At 27.0% G+C, this 25,805-nt stretch overlaps 1 protein-coding gene across 7 annotated transcripts in view; it reads left to right on the top strand.

The window, feature by feature from the left end:
* The window catches only part of PCB (Pyruvate carboxylase), a 225,975-nt gene that overhangs the window by 178,422 nt on the left and 21,748 nt on the right, over nucleotides 1-25,805 (top strand). For 5 of the 7 annotated variants that reach the window (XM_075377320.1, XM_075377319.1, XM_075377318.1 and 2 more), the window contains 6 exons: nucleotides 355-579; nucleotides 2,983-3,146; nucleotides 4,411-4,573; nucleotides 8,417-8,599; nucleotides 10,694-10,928; nucleotides 20,575-20,616. In XM_075377320.1, the coding sequence (XP_075233435.1) occupies nucleotides 355-579; nucleotides 2,983-3,146; nucleotides 4,411-4,573; nucleotides 8,417-8,599; nucleotides 10,694-10,928; nucleotides 20,575-20,616 (1,012 nt within the window). Of the gene's footprint in view, nucleotides 1-354; nucleotides 580-2,982; nucleotides 3,147-4,410; nucleotides 4,574-8,416; nucleotides 8,600-10,693; nucleotides 10,929-15,159; nucleotides 15,193-20,574; nucleotides 20,617-25,805 lie in introns of all 7 variants that reach the window. The other 2 variants (XM_075377323.1, XM_075377324.1) reach the window with 2 other exon arrangements.

The raw sequence follows: 25,805 nt of genomic DNA, 5'->3' as shown, positions 1-25,805 counted from the left end.
TTAATATTATGTGAAAAGTAAATCACCAAATCACAGTAGCATTAGGAAAGATAAACTTACCATATTATTTTCTTACCAATTTTTTTACAATGCATTACATTTTTTAACACAATAGTTAATATGTTGATGTGTATGTGTGAGTGTGTGTGTGTGTATGTATATATATATATATATATATATATGTGTGTGTGTGTATGTGTGATTACTTATCATCAGGTGTTTACCTTGCAATACACAGATATCAAAACAGTCTATGCATATGACATATAGCTTATTTTTGTTTTTTACTTGAAGAAACTAGAAATTTTTTAATATATCTTATTAAAATAAATATTTTTTTCTTTTTTTCTTTAGGAAGTAAAAGAAAATTTTGAACGTGCTTCTTCAGAAGCAGCAGCTGCTTTTGGTAATGGTGCTATGTTTATTGAAAAGTTTATTGAACGACCAAGACATATTGAAGTACAATTACTTGGTGATAATGCCGGAAATGTTGTACATTTATATGAGAGAGATTGTTCAGTACAAAGAAGGCATCAGAAAGTTGTTGAGATTGCTCCAGCACCTCACCTTGATCCTAAGGTAAACTTAATTGATTACTTTCTGTTGTCATTATCAATCAATATTAAAAATTAATTTTTACAATTTTATTTATTTACTCATTTTTTCTAATATTTTTTTTTTCATCCAATATAAGAAAAGATATTTGACCATAAAATGCCCTTCTACTTGTACATAAGTTCAGTGAAACCAAGGAAATTGGGAGTAAATATAATATAATAAATATTTTTTTCATTTTAGAATATTAATATAGTAATGAAATGTTTTAAATTAAAATAATAAAATAGATTTATATTGTATTATTTCCTATAAATAAGATAATAAATACCAGTTAAACTGTAATTATAATTTTAACTATAAACAGTAATCTTCTTATTAAGTGTTTACATTAATACGTGTATTGTATTATATATAACATATGTAAAAAATTAATCTGATAATTTGAAAACTAATTAATATTTTAAAATTAATTAATTTAGCAAAGTACTCTTTAATTCACAAAACTTGATATTTTTTAAATACACAAACGCTCTAGAAGATGCTTAGCTTTTCGTATTTTATGAAATACTTTTTTTTGGTTCTCAGTTGGTCGACAGTATTTTAAGAAATGTCATTTTAATACATTTTAAAATAAAACGTAGCAACATAGTTTTTTTTTTTTCATTAAGTATTAAGTTAAATTAAAAAGTCTATGTTTATTGTACTTTGTAATTGTTACTAAGAGAATCCAGAAGTTTTTATTTAAATTCTTGATTTAAAGTTAAGGTATTTTTATTCAATTTATTCCATGTTACTTGTAAACAAGCCTTCAACATTAATATGAAAATTGTCCATATAAGAAAGAATTAAACCCAGTTTTTTAGTGAACTAGTTGTTTGGGAACTCATATCAGTTTAAAGAATGATGATCATTCAGAAATGAAACAAATTTTGTTTGGATATTATAAATAAAAACATATCATAAATTTGGAAAATATTTATTTGGTAATTAAATATTCATATTTTTCAGTATACATCATTTAAATTTACACTTACCATAATTTATCATTAGTTTTTCTACTTCAGAATTATAGAAACATATTGTTAGCTTTGCCAGCCACTCTGTGATAGCTTTGTGACCTCATCCTCACTTGCAAAGTGACTGCTGCCAAAAACTGTTATAATTTATGAAAGCAACTAGAATCTAATTCTAGACTGTATGTGGATGTTTGAATACTTCCTAGCCAAATTTTTAAAGAAGAGATTGATTAGTTATGGCTAAATGTGGACTAAAGTTGACATTAAAAAAAAAAAGTATTGCTTGATAAAGACCATGTTGTTTGTTTTGTATTGCAATAAAGCTAGTTAACTGTTTTACAATAAGACTATAAATTTATTGTCATTTAACTTCACATGAAACTGAATAAGAGGCCTTTTGGTTCCAGAAAATATGCATCTTCATGTGCGCTTTCTACTGATCTAGTATTGTTTTAATCAATCATTCTCCTATAATGATATGTTCTGGCTAGTTACCTTTCCTGTTCTGGATTAATTTTACTAAGTTTCTACATTACTTTTTCATTTTTGCTTCAACTTATCTTGTTTCCCCCAGATATCCAAATGAAAAGTAATTTTACCTGTGGAACAGGTAAAAGAAGAGTGTGCCATATTGTTTAAACTTAGAGAATCATTATCTGAAATTTATTACAAATTTACACAGGTTATTTCTTTCATCAGTTAACTGGGAAAATAAAGCTTAAGAATCTCTAATATGATATTCAGTTTGAAGAAAACAGTTCTGTCTTTGAAACCTGATATACATAAACTTGGATTGTTGTACTTTCCTGCTACTGATGCAAGAGATTCTCTAGCTAGTAAGAGTAAATAAAACAAGCTAAAGACTACAAATTAGCAATCTATACAACTGTAGCTGATAGATCTTAAACTTTTTATGATTTTTTTATCAGATGTTTTCATCCATTCATTTCATAGAGAGTGTGACTTTTTATGTCTGAAATTAATTTAGTTACATCTAAATAAGTATTGTTCCTATTTACTGTATATTTTTTAACCGCAACGCACAATAACAGAGTACAATTGTATGAAATAATCCTTTGAAATAATATATTAATAGAGCTAGAAACTAAGTTCTTATAAGGTTGATGAACAGACTAATTAAATGTTTTTGTTTAATTGAAAATGAATTATTTTGGGGCTTTAGTTTACAAGTAGAAATTTGTTTAATAGAGCTTTTTTTACTATATATGAAATGTTTAAAATTTTTAAAACTCCTATATGATTTACTGCAAAAAGTACTAACTTTTTTCTAACCATAGATTTATTTCATCACTGCTCTTTCAGCTTTGTTCTAAAATTCTCTTCACCAATAATTCCACTTATTTTAATTCTATCATATTAAGAGTAAATTTATTTCTTATATTTTCAGGTTCGACAAGCCATGACAGACAAAGCTGTTAAATTAGCAAAACATGTTGGATATTCTAATGCCGGTACTGTAGAATTCCTTTGTGATGAGAAAGGAAATTTTTACTTTATTGAAGTAAATGCTCGTTTACAAGTAGAGCACACTGTAACTGAAGAAATTACTGGGTAAAAAAAATTTATTTATTAATTTTTCTTATATTATGTTGCAATTGATAAATGCTTGTAATGTGTCAAAGAACTGAGGTTATTGCTTCAAAATAAAAATTTGTTTTTATATATATATATATATATATGTATATGTTTTTTAAATTACTTACTGAAAAAGAATACAATATTTACTAAGCTACAATGTTTAATATTAAATAATTTGCAGAAAATAATATTATTTAAAAATTCTGTGTTTACACCAAACATGTTTTGGTGGGTATATAAGGGTATGCATGTATTTTTATGTTATCTCAAGTTCAAATTTCTCCCTTGAACACATGCAAAAAACTCTTAATGAGTAAAATCTGGAAATGTCTAACTTTTCCCCTTTTCTTAGTTTTTGGTGGATTAGAATGTACAAAAACATTTAACCAGCAAAGAAAATATATGAAATTAGATATCTCTTGCAGCTGTATAAGTTATCCATAGATCTATTATTTTAAATTAAAATGTTTTATAAGTTTCTATGGCTAGCAAATATCTGCTTCTGAATTGCAGAACCACGTACCAGAGTAAATTACTTTGACCACATGGTCAAAGTAGTTGTACTCCGATAAACACATGGTAAATGGGTTCATATCACCAGTCAGGAACAGTATCTATTTTAAAAGAATTATTTCTGTAATGAATTTCTAACATCCAGAAGGCTCTGAGATATCTTTTGGAGTTTTTTTTAATAGTAAACTCTAATTAATTGTCTTCCTTATTCATGAAGTGACAATATGAATGTAATTGTACTAGATCCTTATTTTACCGTGATAGGCTGTGTTGTTAATTAGAAGCAAAAATCAAACTGGGATAAGACAGAACCAAGGACCATTCGATGTGGCCTCAGTTGGTTTGTTTTCTACTTGAATAAGTAAATGCTTATCTGCAGCACTACTCCAGTATTGTTCTTATGAAACATTACAGAATAAATTAATGATATTTATAAAAAATTAATTACAATATATGTTCATTAATTGAATATTTTGTGACTTCTTTTAAAATTTACATCAAAGAACGCTTCATTTTTACAGCTAATCTGTTACCTGTTATCTTTTAACAATATGTACAGCATTTTAAATCATCAAGTAAGTGCATGTAAGAAGTTAAAAATCTCTCTTTCAGAGTAATAAAATTTGAGAAAAAATGGTTGAATGTTGAATGATAAGTTTGAATAAGACTCACTGTAAAGAAAAAAAAAATGTTTGTTTTACTGATCTAATTTTGTAATTTTCAGAATTGATTTGGTTCAGTCACAAATCAAAATTGCTGAAGGTATGACTTTACCAGAGCTTGGTCTTCAACAAGAAAAGATTTCACCACAAGGTTTTGCCATTCAGTGCCGTGTAACTACTGAGGATCCTGCTAAGAACTTTCAACCTGATACAGGAAGAATTGAAGTAATGCATAATCATATTATATAATGTTTTATTTGCAATAAAAAAATTAGTTAAGGTATGAATTTAATTTAAAAAAATTGAATGCAGTTAATCTTAATTTCAATTTTTGTTTGGCACTGATGACAGCTGATATTAACAGTAAAAAAAAGTTTCAGGAGAATATTTTTGCTGTTACATGTGTAACAGCAATTTTCATGAATTTTTTCATCATTCTGAAAGTTTTTTCATGCTCTTATAGCAGTAATTTGTGATTGGTATACCTAGCTATTAAGAAATTTTCATATTTAACCCTTTCATACTAGAAGAGTTTTTTATATGTTATGAAAATTAGAATTTCTCTGAAAATCTGATTTTGTTGATAAACATTATACTACCGATTATTGTATTTATTATGATGGTGTAGTTATATATTTTTGAATTCATTCACAAATATTTAAACAATAATGCAACTATAAATAAAATGTTCACCTGCCATTTTTTATTTATCTGTAATTTGAAAATTTAGAAAAATTTTAATATAACAATTTGTGTAATTTTCAACTATATTTATATGAATAAAATTATACTGCATAAATTACTGTTTTAGTTGATCAACTTCTATAGAAATAAGTTTAACTCGGACAATGTTGTTCTAATCTAGAAAAACTAGAAAGCATTTCAAAATCAGTATTTCATTGTTCTAGTCTTTCAAAATGGAAGTACTTTGATAATGAGAACCAAGTGAAAGTAGTGGATTGGTGGTTACTCATTGATGTCTCATTGATAATTTTCAGGTATATAGTATAAAACATAATAAATATTTGTCACATTTCTTAAGGAAATAAAAAAGCTGGCAAAGTTTTGCATGAGTTTCTTAGCTATTAATAATACAAATTTGAAGATTTAGAACAAAAAAAAAATAAATAATAGAATATATAGTTTTTACAGGAGGAGAATAAATTATAAGAAATCGCTTTCCAAAAATATTCATATACGGATTAAACTTAAAAAATTTGCTTAAGTAAAATTTAATCTAAATCTAACACCCCCTTAAATAAAAATTAAAATAAGAGAAATAAAACTTTCAAAAAATTTTCTGCATTTTAGTTTCAGGGTTTATAATTTAAAACAACCGTAGACATTTCTTGATAGCTCTCTATATATGAAGTACAAACAATACGTTTTTTTAAATATTCAAATCAAAGGGAGATAGAACAAAAAACATAAATTTCAATTTTAAGCGGTGGTGGTTGATTTTTGAAAAAAAAACATTTCTTGCTTATTCTTTTATGCATTGTAACAAACTTGCTTTAATAAAATTTTCTGAATTGCCTCTGAAAAAAAAATTGAAATTGATTTTTTATAAGCTTTTATTTAACGTGCTTTAGTTATAATCAAATCTTGCAACTGCTATATCTTTTGATCTATCATATGAAAATCAATGAAATTTGGTACACGTATGTAACTTTGATGACAATACAATACTACGTGTTAGAATTTAGATATGATCCACCCCCACATGCTACCACTATGCTAAATTTTGTTGCTGAAAATTTTTATTTTTCATGAACTATTGTATGAAAATAAATGAAATTTGATTCAAGTATGTAACTTCGATGACAATACAATGCTACAGTGTCGGTATTTTGATATGTAATATAATATATTGATATTTACCCTCTTCTTCTAATATGTCTGTTTGGAAATTGAATATCGGACACCACAGCATTCGCAAAGTTATTATAATGAGGTATAACCTTTGATGGAAATAACTAATCCATTCCCAGAAAACAAATTTTAATTATAGAAGGCGCTTACCAACATGATCTTTGTTATCCATGTGTTCTAATACAGTCAAACTTCTCCCCCACAGTATTTCCTTTTTAACAGACTTCCTGTTTTTCATAGCAAAAATTTCATTGAATAGCAACTATTGATTTATTTTTAATGAACATTATGCATTCTGCTTTTTGCTATGGTATTGAGATGACACTTTTCATTTCAATCCATGTGCAATTTTCAATCAAAGATCATGAAGGGTTGCCAAATAATGATGTATAAACATCAAATTCATTCACAAAAAACTTTTTAATTTACCAAAAATGTTCAAACAGAACACTTTTGATATATTTAATGACTTAATAAAGATTTTTTAAACCAGGGTGTTCTTTTATAAATATATATGATGTAGTACAGTTCATTAATTATCTCATGATCATTTCATACTTATTTAATGAACTTTGTATTTATTTATCAGTACAAATAGTTTATTTTGATATACCAAACTGCAGGATGTTTCTTTAAAATTTATAAAAGGTTATTTCAGAAAATAAAATTATTTGAATAATTATAATACCAGAATAAATCCTTTTACTACTCCCTTCATAACAGAAAACAGTGTGAATCAATGGCCTAAATTTGAGTGGTCATGGGAAGAAAAGGAATTTTTTTATGAAGGAAAATATTTTTTAATTTAAATTAACTTATTTTTAATAACGATCAGAGGATCTATACTTAAGTTATTTATTGTAAATTGTAGCCCTATGAAATACAGCATATATTCAAATAATGTTATCATAATAGATTTCCACAAAGATATTTGTTGTGGACTTTACTACATAGATATTTTAAGCGGTATGTAACTTCGATGACAATACAATGCTACAGTGTCGGTATTTTGATATGACCCCCCCTCCACATGCTACCCCTACGCTAATTCATGCATGTTGCTTAAAATTTTTATTTCTCATCAACTACCATATGAAAATGATTGAAATTTGGTTCACGTACGTAACTTCGATGTGTAAAAATAAATATTTTTACATTTAGTCTTAATAAACAAACTTGATTCAGATATAAATATTATTAAGAATATTTTTTTGGATATAAAAAGTGTATTGTTCATTAAGACTAAAAAGTAAAAAATAAAAAAATTACAAAAATATATTTGATTACATATAAAAAATTATTTTTTTAAAAAAGCTTTTATTTAACTAAAATTAATATTAACATTAATAAAAAAAGGAAACAAATTAGAAAAACCCTCTAAAAAGTAAAAAATAAGAATTAAATCAAATATGGCAGTGTGACACATATATGTACATACATACATTTTTTTTAGTCTGGATGAACTAGTTGGACCCTAAAACAAAATATCTTATTTTTGACAAGATCACCATACTTTGCCATTTAACATAGCTGTTCTAGTTGTATTCGCCAGGAAAATAAAAATAAATAAAATTATTTAAGCTATTTACTATTAAATATCGTTTTATTAATCCATTTACTTTTTGCCCATAGTACATAATTGTTGACATCTTCTATACATGACATTTCTTTTATTATACACATTACTTGGTCGCAATTTGTTCAATAGATATGATTCATTTTTTCAACATTATATATCTTTCAGATTTAATTTTTTTCCAAATTTCTTTAATTGGGACAATAAGGACCAGATGTTTAGAATCTGTTATAGCCACATGAACTGTATGTTTTGAATTTTTTAACAATACAGTAACAAACAAAATGTATATATATATAATAATAATTTTATGCTACCAGATAGAGTTCATAAAAAGTAACAACACTTACCTATTTGCCTGAAGTATTTTCATAGCATCAGCTCTGTCATCAGCAAATTTATTTATAAAATATAATTAAAATATGAAAATTAAAAATATTACTTTTAAAAATATATACAGCCAAAAAATACTAAAAATGCCAGCATGTATACAAGGAATATACTGTTGTTATATTAAACATCTTATATCCACCATGGTACATCCAGAATCATAAATGTTTTTACAAACGTACAGTTAATTGAAATTTTTATTAAATACATCTTTTTATTTTGTTTATTAGGTATTCAGAAGTGGAGAGGGTATGGGTATTCGATTGGATGGTGCTTCTGCTTTTGCTGGTGCTATAATTTCTCCATACTATGATTCTCTACTAGTCAAAGTTATTGCACATGCTGCTGATCTACAAGCTTCATGTTCTAAAATGAATCGTGCTCTTCGTGAATTCCGTGTCAGAGGAGTTAAGGTATTTACCATGATTTTTTTGTATTTATTATGAAGTAATTGAAATAACATATTTTTTAATTTCAGTTTTATTATTTAATAGGACATACCAAAAGTTATAAACATAGTAACTTACCATAGGTTTTCTCAAATGTTTCATCTGATCACAGCATTAAGGTTTGGTATATTCCAAAGGCATGTAGACAAGTATAAAGTGCTTTTTTAAATTTTTTTAAGAAACCCTTTTCTAAAATATTCATATATAGGTTAAACTTAAAAAATTTGCTTAAGTATAGTAATCTAAATCTAACACCCCCTTCAATAAAGCTTAAAATAAGAAAAAGAAAACTATCAAAGAATTTTTTTGCATTAAGGTTTGGGGTTTATAATTTAAAAACCTGTAGACATTTCTTGATAACTCTATATAAGAAGTATAACCTTAAAAAAATTTTTTTTTAAATATTCAAACCAAAGGAGATAGAGGAAAAAAACAAAAAACATACACAATTTTAAGAAGTGGGGATTGAATTTTGAAAAAACCGTTCTTGCTTATTCACGTGTGCATTGTAAGTAACAAATTTGCTACTAGTGTTGCAAAACTAGGAAAGATTTGCAATATGACTTTTTTTTATAATTTTTCAGAATAATTTCCATCACATATATATACATTTCTCATCTTCAAAATCAAAGAATTTTTTTGCATTAAGGTTTGGGGTTTATAATTTAAAAACCTGTAGACATTTCTTGATAACTCTATATAAGAAGTATAACCTTAAAAAAATTTTTTTTTAAATATTCAAACCAAAGGAGATAGAGGAAAAAAACAAAAAACATATACTCAATTTAAAGAAGTGGGGATTGAATTTTGAAAAAACCGTTCTTGCTTATTCACGTGTGCATTGTAAGTAACAAATTTGCTACTAGTGTTGCAAAACTAGGAAAGATTTGCAATATGACTTTTTTTTATAATTTTTCAGAATAATTTCCATCATATATATATATATACATTTCTCATCTTCAAAATCAGTCTTCAATGGAACACTGCCATGTTTCGTCAAAGATCTGGGCACACTTATCGTCCCAAGCCCTTATGAGGTCAACATCACTCATAAAATGCCTTCTTTTTAATTCTTCATCTGGGGGAAAATCACAAAGTCACACGGGTGAGGTCAGGACTGTAGAAAGGGTGCTCTAACAGTTTTATTCCAAAGCTGGCCAAATACTCAGAGAAAACGTTAGAATGATGTGTTTCTACTAAACGGTAGAATTATTGCGGTGAAGAAACTATGTGTCCATCTATGAGTTTGGGTGCAGCTTCCTAAGAGCTCTGACTACTTTAGGCAGGCATTCTTCAATATAACACTTCCCTGTAACTAACTGTTTTCTTAGTTCCCAACGCAACTCGCTGCATAACTTCTCTCACACTAAAAAAGATGTCCACCATTCTCATCTTCACTAATCTAGATTTTCAAATAGCCATTTGGTTCTCCTCATCTTTGAACAATCACACTTTATTCTAAGCCTTGGTCTAAACATCATATAGTACGGACAAGTTTTGTCAGTTGTCTCAGTATTGTTCACATAAGGAGATTGCCCATTTTCAAGCATTTCACAGCACCATGAAACACAATGTGTCATATGATCGTCATCAAGTAATGCGACACCCAAAGAGTACAAAACTTTCTAACTTGAAGGTGATCTCGCAGAATAGTACAAACTACCCAAGGATACCTCTGTTTGGTGGGAGGGTCATACGCCTGATTGAATCAAGCATTTTTTCACTACAGCATGTTTCCCTCAGTCGTAGATGAAGACAGTCAACCTGACTCTGGAGTGTTCTCAGAGCCAAAATTTCCTCTTTCAAACTCTTGGTACCACCTAAACATTGTTGTATGGGAGGGCAATCCACTCCAAATCCTGAACACTTCAAACCTTGGACCTACTGGATGCAAGACTGAGATGCTACCAGTATACCATGGATGTCAGCAATTCCATTGTAATATATGGCTTTAAATTTAATAGAAAATTTTATCAGTTGCACTTACTATTGAGGAAATTAAAACTTATAACTTTATAATCTACTTACCATAAATATTATGGCCTTTTTATTTTTCAGACAAATATACCATTCTTGTTAAACGTATTGGAAAATCAGAAATTTGTCAATGGTTCTGTTGACACATATTTTATTGATGAAAATCCACAGTTATTTGCTCTTCAACCCACACAGAACAGAGCTCAAAAATTGCTTAATTACCTTGGAACTGTTCTTGTAAATGGACCATCAACACCACTTGCAACACCATTAAAACCTGCTGAAGTTACACCACCTATTCCAGAAATAGAAACTGGTAAAATAAATATATATTTTTTTAAAATCTTCATATGATAATTTATGAAAAAAAAAATGTTGTTACATATTTTGAATTGTAATATATATATATATATATATATATATATATATATATATATATATATATATATATATATATATAAGTTGTTTTTTGATAAGTTGCATTTGAGTAGTAAGAATCTCTACAATTTTTTTTTAAATTAATTGAGATAAATTTGATAAGTAAAGTAATATTTAATATTAATGTTATTTGTTATAATATTTAATTTCATTTCATGCTTCAGCTCATTTCTAGTCTCATATAAAATAACCATGTGAATGTGAACATTTGAGTAAAATATATTTACATAGAAATAAAATTAGTTTTAGTGGGAAGATTTGATTTAAGTCTTACATCATACGATTATGTAAATATACGTATCTTAATATCATTATTTTATTTTTCCCATGTTATATTGTCTACCATACAATTGACATGATTTGCTACTAATCACCGATTTGTAGTCAACCTTTCACATAGAAATTATTTTCATTTTCTTTTAACTTTTGTTATTTATAAGAACCATTTAATTAAATTTGGCAATGATTGTTGGCATTTTATTCTTGTTCAAATCATTTTTCTTTATATGAGGGCTGTCTAGAAAGTAACTTACATTTTGAAATAAAAAAACCAACCAAATAAAAAAAAAGAAATTTTATTATATGCATTTGAAAGGAAAAATCTTTAAGTATTTTTTTACATAGTTGCCATTTAAATTCAGGCACTCATCATAACGATGCACAAGCTTTTCAATTCCTTCTCTGTAGAAATCTGCCGCCTTAGATTTTGACACCCATTATGTGTACAAAACTTGTGGTAACCAAGCTTCCCCGATACAGTTTCATGCAGTATACTTCGTGAAATTTGGGGGAAATGAAGTGGGAGTTCTGTAATCGTAATGCGGCGATTTTCAAAAATTTTATCATTGATTTTCATCATCAGTTTATCAGTCACAAGGCTAGGCCATCACTGCGGTCCTCATCATGAACATTGGTGAGGTCATTTTTAAAAAGAATGCACCACTGTCTCGCTCCACCTTCACTCATTATTCTATTTCTGTACACCTCACAAAGTTTCTGATAAATTTCAATCGGTTTGAAGTTTTTTGCCAGTAAAAACCTAATTGCTGAACGCAATCTATTGAAGCGCACATTTCAATAATTAACAACGAACAAAGTAGAAAAATCACAATCTACACGCAATGACAGCTTGATTCATACTGAATGTAGAAACGCTTTGATGCCAAGGTGGCGGATCTATACCCACCTATCTCTATGCTAGGCACAAACGTAAGTTACTTTCTGGACCGCCCTCGTATGATGATACTCTACGTTGTTTTATGTTTTATAGTACAGCTAAAATACAACAATTTCATTAAAAACACTTCTGATTTCAAATGTTGATTTACAATGATATATAAAGTACTTATTAAATGAAGAGAAACCATAAAAGAGAATATTTTGAATTCATTTATTAGAATTTTCTCTGAGTGGCTAAATTTTTCACATATCTACTCATAAAAAATTTCAACAGGTTTACTGTTTGGACTTCACAGAAGCTCTGCACTTTACCCTCTTCTTCTAATATGTCTGTTTGGAAATTGAATATCGGACACCACAGCATTCGCAAAGTTATTATAATGAGGTATAACCTTTGATGGAAATAACTAATCCATTCCCTGAAAACAAATTTTAATTATAGAAGGCGCTTACCACATGATCTTTGTTATCCATGTGTTCTAATACAGTCAAACTTCTCCCCCACAGTATTTCCTTTTTAACAGACTTCCTGTTTTTCATAGCAAAAATTTCATTGAATAGCAACTATTGATTTATTTTTAATGAACATTATGCATTCTGCTTTTTGCTATGGTATTGAGATGACACTTTTCATTTCAATCCATGTGCAATTTTCAATCAAAGATCATGAAGGGTTGCCAAATAATGATGTATAAACATCAAATTCATTCACAAAAAACTTTTTAATTTACCAAAAATGTTCAAACAGAACACTTTTGATATATTTAATGACTTAATAAAGATTTTTTAAACCAGGGTGTTCTTTTATAAATATATATGATGTAGTACAGTTCATTAATTATCTCATGATCATTTCATACTTATTTAATGAACTTTGTATTTATTTATCAGTACAAATAGTTTATTTTGATATACCAAACTGCAGGATGTTTCTTTAAAATTTATAAAAGATTATTTCAGAAAATAAAATTATTTGAATAATTATAATACCAGAATAAATCCTTTTACTACTCCCTTCATAACAGAAAACAGTGTGAATCAATGGCCTAAATTTGAGTGGTCATGGGAAGAAAAGGAATTTTTTTATGAAGGAAAATATTTTTTAATTTAAATTAACTTATTTTTAATAACGATCAGAGGATCTATACTTAAGTTATTTATTGTAAATTGTAGCCCTATGAAATACAGCATATATTCAAATAATGTTATCATAATAGATTTCCACAAAGATATTTGTTGTGGACTTTACTACATAGATATTTTAAGCGGTAAACAATGATGATGAACATTAGATTGGAGTAATTCAATGTCTTAGTGTCAATAATAGCTCATGGTCAGTGCCTACCACCTCTTACATTTTGAATAAGAATTCCTTCTTATTTTATTTATTTTTTCTTTTGATGAATCGATTTACCACAGAAGCTTACAGAGAAGCTTGTACGTGGGAAATGGAATTTTTGTAAGAAAAATGGCATACCTTACCAGGATTTGAACCCAGGACTTCTGGATGAAAGACCAAGATGCTACCGCTCTGTCATGAAGATCAGCACTCAATGATTGCCATGGAGATAATTTTCTAATGCATATAATTACCATTTATTTAAATGAAAACAGTAATAATAGTATTAATTGAAAACTATTTAATAATAGTTAATTCAAAATAATAACCGTAATTCATAATAATTTGGAATTAATTTGTTAACTGTTTATGATTAAGAATGGTAACAGAAAATTTTAACAATTTTTTGTTCATTCTAGTACTGAATTTATTTTGTATTAAAAAAAATAAAATAAAATTATTAAAATTACAATAAATAGCATGTAAAATTAAAAAATGCATAAATTATTAAATAAAGACAATTTTGATATTAATTAAAAAGAAACATTAGGTTATATATATATTTTTTTTTGTGATATGACAGAAAAATTTGGTAATGTAACTGCTAAATACTTATTAATTGAATACACAAATTCTAGCCAATCTTGAGCTGTAGTTGTTTACACTTTTCAAACTAAACTGACATTGACTACAGATAAGAAATTGCACATAAGAACATGCAGTTAATAATCAATAGGCTGTAACTGGAGTTCTTCTATAAAATAATTTTTTCCTCATCCTATCTTAGTTTTATCTAATTTTATGTGGAAGTAAGAAGGAACTAAACAGAGATGAAGTAAAGAGGTAAATGTTAAATGGAAAATGCAATTAGATAGAACTATTTAATGATTAATAAATAGACAGGCACCCAAAAATATAATTTTTTTACGCAGTTTATTGTACACACACATGCGCACACACCAACACAACACACACACACACACACACACAAATAAATAAATATAAATGAAATAGAAACTGAGTGTACAAAAACTAGTATGATTCACATAATATGGCTGCCATCCTAGATTTATGATTATTTTTGACTGGATATTTTGTATAACAGTTCTTAGATGAAGGGAAATAAATAATCCCACTGATGTTTGTTTCTGATAAACCAGTTCATATCACATCAGAATTAAATAATTCATATCTAATGGTTCAGCAAAAGATAAAATATGTTACTAACATTTGAATTTTGATTAATTTCTGATTCAAAGTATGATGATCTTTAAATGAACTGATGCTTGAAGCGAGACTGATTGTAATTTATTATGGAGCATTTAACTTTTTTGAAAATAAACAGAATGTTTTCTATTTACACAATGATCATTTTTTTATATTGCAAATGATTAATTTTCTATATTACGCTTAAATATATAAACAGAATAAAAATAGAAAGGTCATGAAGATTATCTTTGAAACAAAATATTTTTTTTTATGTTGATGTGTAACTTAAATTAAATAGTTGTAAATGTTAAAGCCAAATTCAACTAATTCTATAAATACATAACATATTTCAATTTTGATGAAATTAAATATTTTTATTTAGCTGTTCAAGTACATGGATATCATCAAAAAACAGGTCGGCTTTTTTATGTGATGACCTTTAATATCATTAGTGATTAGTATTGTGCAATGTAGATATTTCTGTTTAAAATGTGAATGAATTAATTATTTTTGTAATTAATTAACAAATCTTTTTGTTTTATAAATTATTATTTTTTTGGTAATATCTACTCTACTTTTTTTTTAACATTACTAAAATTATATTTAACATATAAAAAAAGCAACTTATAATTTTAACATTTTTTTAGATGTTGTTTTGATTTTTGTTTGTTGTTTGTGTAATTCTGTATTTCTTTTAATAGCTTTTCTTCTACTCTGCTAAAGCACCATTTAAAATAAGAGAATATATTGATAGTGTGGTATGTAGATTGATAAGATTGTAGGTCTGGCATTTCTACACCATGCTTCAACTGCTTCTATGAAAATGTTATTTTTGGTGAAGTGTCCCCCCTTTGTTTTGTGACACTGAAATAATTAAAAACATATCTAAAAAGTTATCACATGCTTTTTATGAGATCTTATTTATAATTCTCATCCCCTTCTTCTAGTATGATAGAATGTGGTGGAAACAATGAATGAATTTGAATGCTTCTTAATGTAAGAAATTGAATCACCACTAAATGTTTTCAATACACTCAGCTGTTAGTATGTTTCTACAGATGTTAATTTATGATAACTCTTTTAATATTTTACCACAGTGTAATATTAAATTAATAACACCAAAAATTAAATCGTATTTTTAAAATTAAATCATTCCATTGTTTTAATGTACTTTAGCCGTACAGTTTAACCCTTTCGATGTCAAATGAGTTGTGTAATGAGTTCCTCACTGATTGAGTTTATGTAATTGACACAACTTTTATACTTTTTATATTCCACCTCTTTTTTCATAATTGTATACCTTGAAAATTTGAAAAAATCTGCATCGTATTAAATGTTTATCTAAAAACAAAGCTAATTTTTAATAATGGAGACTATTTTAGATTTAAAGGTCTGAATATTTAAAGGTCATGAATATTGTATTTTTCCGTAACATAAAAATTACGTATTTTATTTTAAACTAATTAAATAATTTAAAACTTTCTAAAAATGCTACTAAGTAGTTTTTCAGAATTATGTAGACGACTGAAGTTTTTTCAAAACAACTTAAAGGCCTTAAGTATAAACTGAAAATAAAATTTTCTGTTTATACATAACAGTTTCTCCATGCTGTGGAGAACTTTTTGTACTGTAGGAGAAATATATTTAAATTATAATTTTGTCTGAAACTTTTAAATACAATTTTATCCTAGAATATTATTAAAGAAATAATAAGATATTTCTTTGTACAGTCACCGCCAAGTAACGACGAGCTTAGAGTGACGATAATTACTACCCAACGTATCATGCATCATATTTATGCTACTAAGAGATGACTAATCATGGTGTGCCAGTGATTCAGAGAACAATAGTATAGCAGTGACGTGCTGGCTGATCATTCAAGCTCGCCGTTACGTGACGGCTACTGCACATATGCACTTGCATATGTTTTATGCTACTTTATGAAAATAAAAACTATAAATTAAATTATATAAAAATAGATTCTAGATAAACATCTAATTCCTGTTAAAATTAATATCAGATAAGGGTGTATTAAATCATGCTATAACTATTGCATAAATTTTCTATCCATTTATGTAGGAGTATTTTTTTATGTTAAAAACCAAACTACATATATGTTTAAAGAATAGACCAAGTATAAAATTAAATAAATTATTACCTTATAATTAAAAAGAAAAATTTTGATATATATTTGAGTGAAGAGTAAATAACAAAAAAAAACAACTCATAGTTCTTGCCAGAACTATGAGTGGTTTATAATTCTTGTAGCAAGAAATACCTTTCAGTAGCACTAAAGGATTTAAATAAAATTTTTTCTTCAGTGAAATAGATATACTACATATATTTCATGATAGTTTTTTTTAAATTTATAATAGTGGTGTATTTGTGGTGCATGATGATGAAAATGTAGATGTGATGCTGTTGGTTATTGGTATCATTAAACCAGACTATTTGTGCCTGGATCATTATATTTTGTATTGTAAATTGCACAGTCCACATTACGTGTTGGGTCTATAAAAGTATTTCATCATAGAATTGACATAGTTAAAAAAAATAAAGGTAATTATTTGAATCTGTTACTGTATTCAAATTGCAAATGAACACTCACATTTAAATTTCTTTTAATATATTCTTATGTAAATTAAAAAAAAATCTCTGGAAATCATTCTTTTTTAAGCGCATTTGCTTTTCCATCTTTTTTACACAATACATTTATCACAAAGCACGAAGCATATATGTTATTATTTTATGGTTTATTGTAATTAATTTGCTTTGGTGATAAAGTATCATATTCATATTTTATTTTTTATATCGCATAAAAACCAACACATACTACTTTCTTTCATTCATTTTCAAACGGGAAGCATGTGTATATTATCAATTTTTTATGGATTTTATTACATCTTAATTACTTAAACTATAAGGATTGTCCAAAAAGTAAGAACCGTTAAATGAAAATAAATTTTTAAAACATTAATATGTAAATTAAACTGTATTATATTTCACAGAGTTTTAGATAAATTTAACACTTTTATTGCTAATTCCATCTAGTGATAGTATTCTCCAACTTCCAAAGAATATGAATCTTGTCTTTCAATGGAATTTTGTATTCACCATAATTGGTCGCATCAGTTTTTCCTATTTTTTGTAGTTCAATTGTCATTTTGATATACCTTGAAGTAGTTCTTTTGTGTTTTATCTAATTTTTGTTATTTTTATTAGACTGGCTTGATTAACTGGTATTATGTGTTACTTATGAGCTTAGTCTTAGTCTTATAATATTCATATTAATCTTTCTGAATTTCCTCAGTACAGTCTTAATGGAATCAGAAAACTTTGAGTTTTTACATCTTTTTTTATTAATTATTAATTCAATACAAGAAGTCTTTAGGAAGTCTGTAAGAATATAATGGAACATTTTTGTATCTCAGAAGCATCAAATCTGATGAAGATTTCAAACTGTTACCTTCTAGATGAAAACGCAAAAGTTTTCATCTAGTTGGATAGATACAAAATAAAAAGGATGTGCTCAGTGAAAAAAAAATTCCTTTGTTGTGCAAGCTGTTACAGTTCACAAAATGCTATTGGGAACATGTATTTACCTTTATGATAAGTTTGTTAGGCTTACAAGAGCTTAAATTACCCAAATTATTAATTTTTACTAGAGAAAAAGGGATGGTAATAGATGTTTTCTGTGACTTTAAAGATTTTCAGATTTGATTTTAACCGGTACTTATAAAAAGCAAAGGTAAAACTCCATTGCAAACTCCTTTTTGAACATTGCTCAAAGTTTTACAGGTTTATGTCAAATTCTGTAAAGTTTCTCTGTTTCCTACATATTAATTAAAAGGAAAGTCTAAAAATACCTAAAGTTAAATTTAAAGAAAACTTCAATATATAAAAAAAATTAGTCAAAGAAAAAGTAAAAGAAATTTGCCCAGCCCCCAAAAAAAATTGTAAACATTTAAAAAATTCTAAATTGAATAGAGAAGCATTGGCCTAATAAAAAGACCACAAGTTTTTGTATGGTCTGGTTTGGTAGTTTTAGCTAGTACAGCTTCTTTTTCAAGCACTTCCTTATGAAACATTTCTTTTATTTTGTGCTCTTATGAAAAGTTTGCCATTTGGTTTCAAGTCATGCGTTTGCAATGGAATTATTTTATTTTTCCAGAGCTACTATTATTTTATGTTCCAATACAAAAAAATTATAAACTTTAGTTGTGTTTGTATTTTTATTTAATAAGAATATGCAATAAAAAGTGTTAACAATGTCATAAATAATTTTCTTTAGTGAATTAACACCAGAATAATTACGTTCATATAAATGTGGGTGCTGTTCAGTAATGAGTGTCCTTAATTTGAACAAAGCCAGTTGATAAAAATAGTTGATTTGCCAGAAATATTATTTTAAAAAACTCCTTAATGGTTGTTTCTTACACTTGATTGATTCTTGTTAGAATCGTGTTTCATCTCAACAATATAATTCAGAAATTATTGTGATACTGAAAATATTTTTCAGTAGTTTTTTTTATAAAATGGTAAAATAAAAATGTAATGATTTTTTGTAATCGGTATTAATACCAGTAGCAATATATATTACCAGTAGCAATCTTCCATCTGTTAAAGATCTTTTTGCTTTGCTTTAATTATTATTACTTTCTTAATGTATTGGAATAATGCAGAGGGTTAACACTAACCTTGATATGCATGTAGGATGAGTTCGAGCCCAGAGAGAACAAATTATATTTTAATAACAAAAGCTTGTCAATATTGTTTTTTGACAACCATTCCATTCAGGGGTAGTACAGTAATTATTAAGAATATCCTGGATAGATGATGCAGAGAAATATCTTACTAAAGATACACTTGCTACATAAATAAGGGATACAGCTACATATAGTCCCTGAATTAATTATACTGGACAAGATATTTGGATAATTTTTGAACTTTGTATAAATGTTTTCTTCATACAATTTTCAATTAAAAATTTCTTACAAGGGTTTTATTATTATTATTATTATTATTTATATATTAAAATTGTAACTTTTAATCATGTTATAATTTTTGTTCTTCACGGTAACTATACTGTATATTACATATTTTTACTTGGCTAATATCAAACATTCGTTAAGTGTTTATAATTCAAGAAAAAACTATTTATTACCATAAACTTATTTATATCACCTCTATTACTGTCTGGCAGCACCTAGGAAAGTGACTGGATTTATGATGACAGATTAATTATTATGACTTCTGGATGAGATGAACATTTCTTTTTTTGTTTTTGTTTTTAAATAATACAATTTGTCATCATAATAAATGTCAACTTCAAGTAATAAAACTATATCCATTATTATTTAACTTCGGTTATATATAGAAACTGGTTTATTAGATGTTATTCTTTTTATTCATACTTAACAGCATTCTTGAATTACCAGAATGCTGTCCCTGAAATGTTCCAGGTTTTATAGAACCATCAGATTATAACAACGCCATTTCTTTTATTCGTGTTTTTATTGTGGCATGAAATAATACGGCAGATAACCTAATGGCATGAAAACTTAGGTGTTTCTGATTATTAACTTTATAATTTAAAGAACTTAGCTAGACTTAAAACATCTTCATTTCTTGTATATATTTGGTTCTTACTTTCTGGAAATAGCTTTTATCTTTTTTGTTTGAAATTTTTTTATTTCATGTTGGTGTATAGATGCTTGCTTGTAATTTTTTTGCTATTTATACTTAGGATAGAATTTTTGTCTCTGTTTTTCTCGGTATTTCCTGTGTTATTCACCAGATTATACCAAGATAGTACGAAATGAGGATGGAGAAATAATAGGTAAGCTTAGGTGGAGTTAATCTTTGTTTTATTTTTTTATATGTTTTACTGATTTTAAAAAATAAAATAATTCTGAGTAAGCATATTGTTTCTCAATAAATAATATTGATATACATTGCTGTTGCATTTTTTTTTTTTTTGACTTGGATAACTTTTAGTTGATTTTTGGATAGTTTAAACAAGATTTTTTGAAAATATTTGTTTCATTAAGATTGCGAGTTTCATTAATATTTTACTTTTTTGGACAAATTAATTCCCAGGTACTATTTAAATCGGTAAATAATGTAAAACTGCTAGTAACCATTTTCTGAAAATTTCTTTGTTATAATAGTTTCCTAAGCATTATTAATACATTGATACAGTATTTATGAACAGTAATTAAACATCGTCATGCGCAAATACAACACTATGTAACATCAGTTTACCTTACAGTAGTTGTTGTAAGTAGTCTCCGTAAACATCCAGACATATCTTCTTCATGCATTTCTTCTAGTTTTTGGAGACTCACAAGCCGTTAATGTACAATATTCTTAGTAAAATCACAAATAGCAGTTTGAAGTTTCCGAAGGCTGTTGAGATGTCCAGAGAAAGAGGTAATCAAATATGTAATCTCCAAAAACCCTTTGCAGTAACTTCATAGACTACCTGGCTGTACACGCAGTTGTGTCACCTTGTTGAATCCAATCGTTATTTATTTCATCTTCAATTGGTAGCTTTCCCATGAACTAACTGGTGAATGATTTCAGAATAACAAGGTGAATTTATTGTTTCAATAAAGAATATTGAGGCTATTTGTCTTTTTTTGAATTTTTTAATCCACACCCTAATTTTCTGGTCATGTAGAAGAATTTCATGTACAGAATATGGGTTGCTAACATACCATTTATGTGAAATCTGTGTTTATATCTTGATAAGTAGAACCATGGCTCATTGGTATGAAAAACAGAGTTCAAAATATTGGCAGGATTGTCTGCTAGAAACTACTGAAATCATTCGAAATACTGAATACACTTTCACAATCTACGGCCAATAACTTTTAAATTGCCTTCACTTTATGTGGGATGAGACTGAGTTGCTTACTAACCCCTTGTGTGAAGTTACAACACTGATTTTTTTGTTGGACCAACTTTCACATGGATTTGTTAGAACTATGTTGCATTGTAGTTGATATGGTTTGCTGTTTTTCTTTTTTGAGTACTGGTGGTCTACCGCTTATTCGAAAGTCCTTTACCAATCCCATCTCTCTGAATTTCTTGATTAGTATTCTTACACTATGTAGAAATCAGTGTAATTAGAAGTGTAACAGAAAACTGACCTTTATGGTCTGTGTGCACTTATTATGTGCATAGAAGATATAATCAATAAGAAATATTCACTGTTGTAAAGTTAACACCATTTTGCATGGACATGGAAAGACACGGTCCCAATCACTCAAAGATGATCTACACACAATAACAACAAAGAAGCAGACACACTTCTCATCTCAAGATCACCAGCCTGACTGGCTTGTGGGAGCAAACTGTATACCACGCAGGATTACTAACTTTTGCAGAAAACATTACTTGCAGCGCACAGAATACTATCCTTTTACATATAATCATATTTATATAGGTGCACAGGTAATTTTCAATTCTTGCAGTATCCAGTAACCTTGGCAACTCGTTACGTAACTGAACTGGTGATCACAGTGTAGTTCTGATAAGGCACTATTTTAAACGATACAACAAAATTCTTTTTGATTGTTGAAATCTATTAAAAGTACAACAGCTTAAGTCTTACTTAAGGAATCTAATAAAAAGTAATGTGTTTAAAAAGTTCACAACAAAAGAAACGATGAACAGAAAATTCCTGAAAGTGACTGTGATTTAGTTTGTCATCTAGAGAGATTTATTAACTTCTATGTGCAGTATCCCATAAGTTTTCAACGTTTTTTTTTTTTTACATCTTCAAGAATCAAGGATTATTATAAAAACAGAATGGAGACTATCCAATCTTTAAAAACTAATATAAGTAAACAATATTAATGATCCCAGTCTTACTTAAGTTGTTTCTTATATTTATTAATTCTTCAACTTTGAATCCAAAAAAATGAATCCATTCTTTTTTAAGGATACAGCTTTTCTTTCAACTAATCTCTTTTGTTAGAATAGTTATACAAATTTAATAAAGAGGTAAAAAAGAGAGTTGTCCGTTTTTATTAAACTGGTCAGTGGCTTTATTTTTATTTTTGTTTTACAACTATCAACCTTTACTAGCCAACAACCTGATTACCACTTTTTTTCTTTTAAGTATGAGTATACATTGCATGTTGTAAAATTATACAAATGGTGTAGTTATGGTGATAAATCCATCACATGTAAATTAATTTATTTGTGGTGGGATTTTAATATTTTTATCTGTAGTATTTTGCAATAAAATAATATTATTGCATGATTTCATTATACATATATTTTTTTTGTATCAATAAGACGCATGTTCGAAGATGTACATACAAAATGTTTATTTTCATTTGGGAAAATTCATATAAATGTATTACATATGCTTTAATATATATGCAGAAATCATTTTATACATATCTATCATGTTCTTATCAATCATAAACATGTATTATACTGGTACATGGTTGTATATATTATTAAATAAGCAATTCTTTTGTAAGTATATGAATAAAGTTTATAGTGTTGAAATTTAAAGTCTTTTTATTTGATAAAGAAGAATTTAAAAACAAATTAAGGATCTGTGTAAGTATACTGGTGAAGCATTACTCAGAGTATTCTGAAACTGAAATCAGAGGAGAATATTCTAACCGATATAATAAAACGATAAAATTATCTTTTTTTAAAAAAATACTTTTCTTTTTGGTTTACGTATCATTTAGATGTTTTAACTGTTTTTTGGTTATGTGATATTAATAATTTGTGAACGGTAAGGTTGGTCACTTTGTACTAAAATTATTTAACAAATTGATCTGTACAATGAAATTGAAAGTAAAACTAAAATAAAGTACTGAATGAGATTATCAGTTTTCATTTTTTTGAAATTATTTTGGAAATGAAATGTCCAAAGGAAAAATTATAAAAAAAAGTTTAAGAAAAAAAATATAAAATATTATTCAAAAATATTATAAGAAAATCAATATAAGATCCAAAATTGAGTTGTCAAACAACATTAGAACAAAATATGAAGTAAAATGCTGTAGAGTAACATATCTTATGTATAGTTGTTTATTGTAGACACCCATCGGGTTGGTCTAGTGGTGAACGCGTCTTCCCAAATCAGCTGATTTGGAAGTCGAGAGTTCCAGCGTTCAAGTCCTAGTAAAGGAAAGCTATTTTTACACGGACTTGAATACTAGATCGTGGATACCGGTGTTCTTTGGTGGTTGGATTTCAATTACCACACATGTCAGGTACGGTCGAACTGAGAATGTACAAGATTACACTTCATTCACACTCATACATATCATCCTCATTCATCCTCTGAAGTATTATCTAAACGGTAGTTACCGGAGGCGAAACAGGAAAAAAAAAGAAAAGTTGTTTATTGTAGATTATAAATAGCACTGCATTATTGTTTTATTTTCTGTGTTTCAAAAATTTGGTTCTTCAGTAAAACTAATTTATTTTTTTTTATGGAAACAACTTTTACGTAACAAAGATGAGATTCAAATCTCATATTTGGAATACGTGTACTTCAATAGATGAACATCTCATATCTCAGATTAATTTTTTAACATATGAGCACCTAAAATTTAATTCTTCTCCTGCTTCACTGTAGTTGTTGCAATTAAATTAAAATATAATATTACTGTTTTATTCAGATAATTCTATTTATTTTATAAGACAAGAGTTTATTGCCAAGAATTGGCAGAAACAGTATAATCTTTATAGATAATCTTAAGCGGTTTACAATTTTATTTCAAGTATCTTGTTTATTGTTTTGATAGATTTTTACAATTTGATACAGTTATTTATTGGACTCATTCTTTTGTTATTGTACAAATACGTAAGTACATTTAACTTCCATATTTCTAAAAATTACATCAAGTTATGATTTTAGTTTTATTTTGACAGGTCCATCATCTGTACTTTTTTTCATTACAACTTTAATAAAAATATCTATTAATAAACTGTATGTTTTTTGTTAGTTTAAAAATTACAAACTTTTAAAAAACTGTTTAATCTAAATATAATATGTATGCGAGTACATTTTTACAGAATAAAGAAAATTTAAACATAAGCATTTTAATGTAATCTATTCATTTACAGTTATATATATTTTTTTATTTTAATTAGATTTGTTTTGTTTCTTATTAGTAAACAAAGACCTATTACAGTTAAAAACTAAACACTTATCACTAAAATTAGATTGCTTTATTCCAAAATGTATCATTCTCATGTTATAATATTATGATAAAAAACAAATACATAATAATTACAGTTTTAATGATATTTAACTAGGAAATGAAAATCTTGTATTAATCTAATTGGTAGAAAAAAGTTTTATTTTAAAGAATTATAGATTTCTTTTTTCAGTTAAATACTATTTTGTTACATAAAAATTGATTAAAACAATAAGCTTTTGAAACAAAAAATTGCACTGAATTTTATAAATTATATTGTTTTGAAAATTTTACTTCAAAATGTTTTCAATCATCGTTGTTACTATCTTAAGTGACTATGCAGTCAGAATTATATTTACTTCATTACTATATATCTAGACTTATATTGAACCTCTATATTGAAAACTATAATTACAACTTTGTTGTATTTGTGACTATACTTAGCTAACCAAAAATGTTTTAAAGTTGTTAAAAATGTTCGTTTCATAAACGTTTGGTTGAGTTAATGATTTCTGAAGTCCATAATTTTAAATAATTTTCATTACTGATGTCAAAATGAAAAAGACTGTAGCAAAAAAAATTTCACTTATATATATTGAAAAATAATTGCTATTGTTTGTGTCAAAAGTAGTAGGCAGAACAATATTAATGAAGGAATACTAGTGTATGATTTTCACCTGTTTATTCTTTTCATGTACATAATATAAGACTGTACTATTATTTTAATTTCACATTCTGTTATTGTAAACAATAATATAATGCACATATTATAACTACCTTAATACTCAATTATTTTCATATTTTATTACTTTAATGAGAGTGTGATGTAGTATTAAATATCTTATTA

The sequence above is a fragment of the Lycorma delicatula genome, chromosome 10 (genome assembly GCF_047948215.1).
Source record: "Lycorma delicatula isolate Av1 chromosome 10, ASM4794821v1, whole genome shotgun sequence".
Taxonomy (NCBI): Eukaryota; Metazoa; Arthropoda; class Insecta; order Hemiptera; family Fulgoridae; genus Lycorma; species Lycorma delicatula.
Note: the sequence above shows the minus strand (reverse complement) of the source record. Positions and strands in the feature narration are given on the sequence as shown.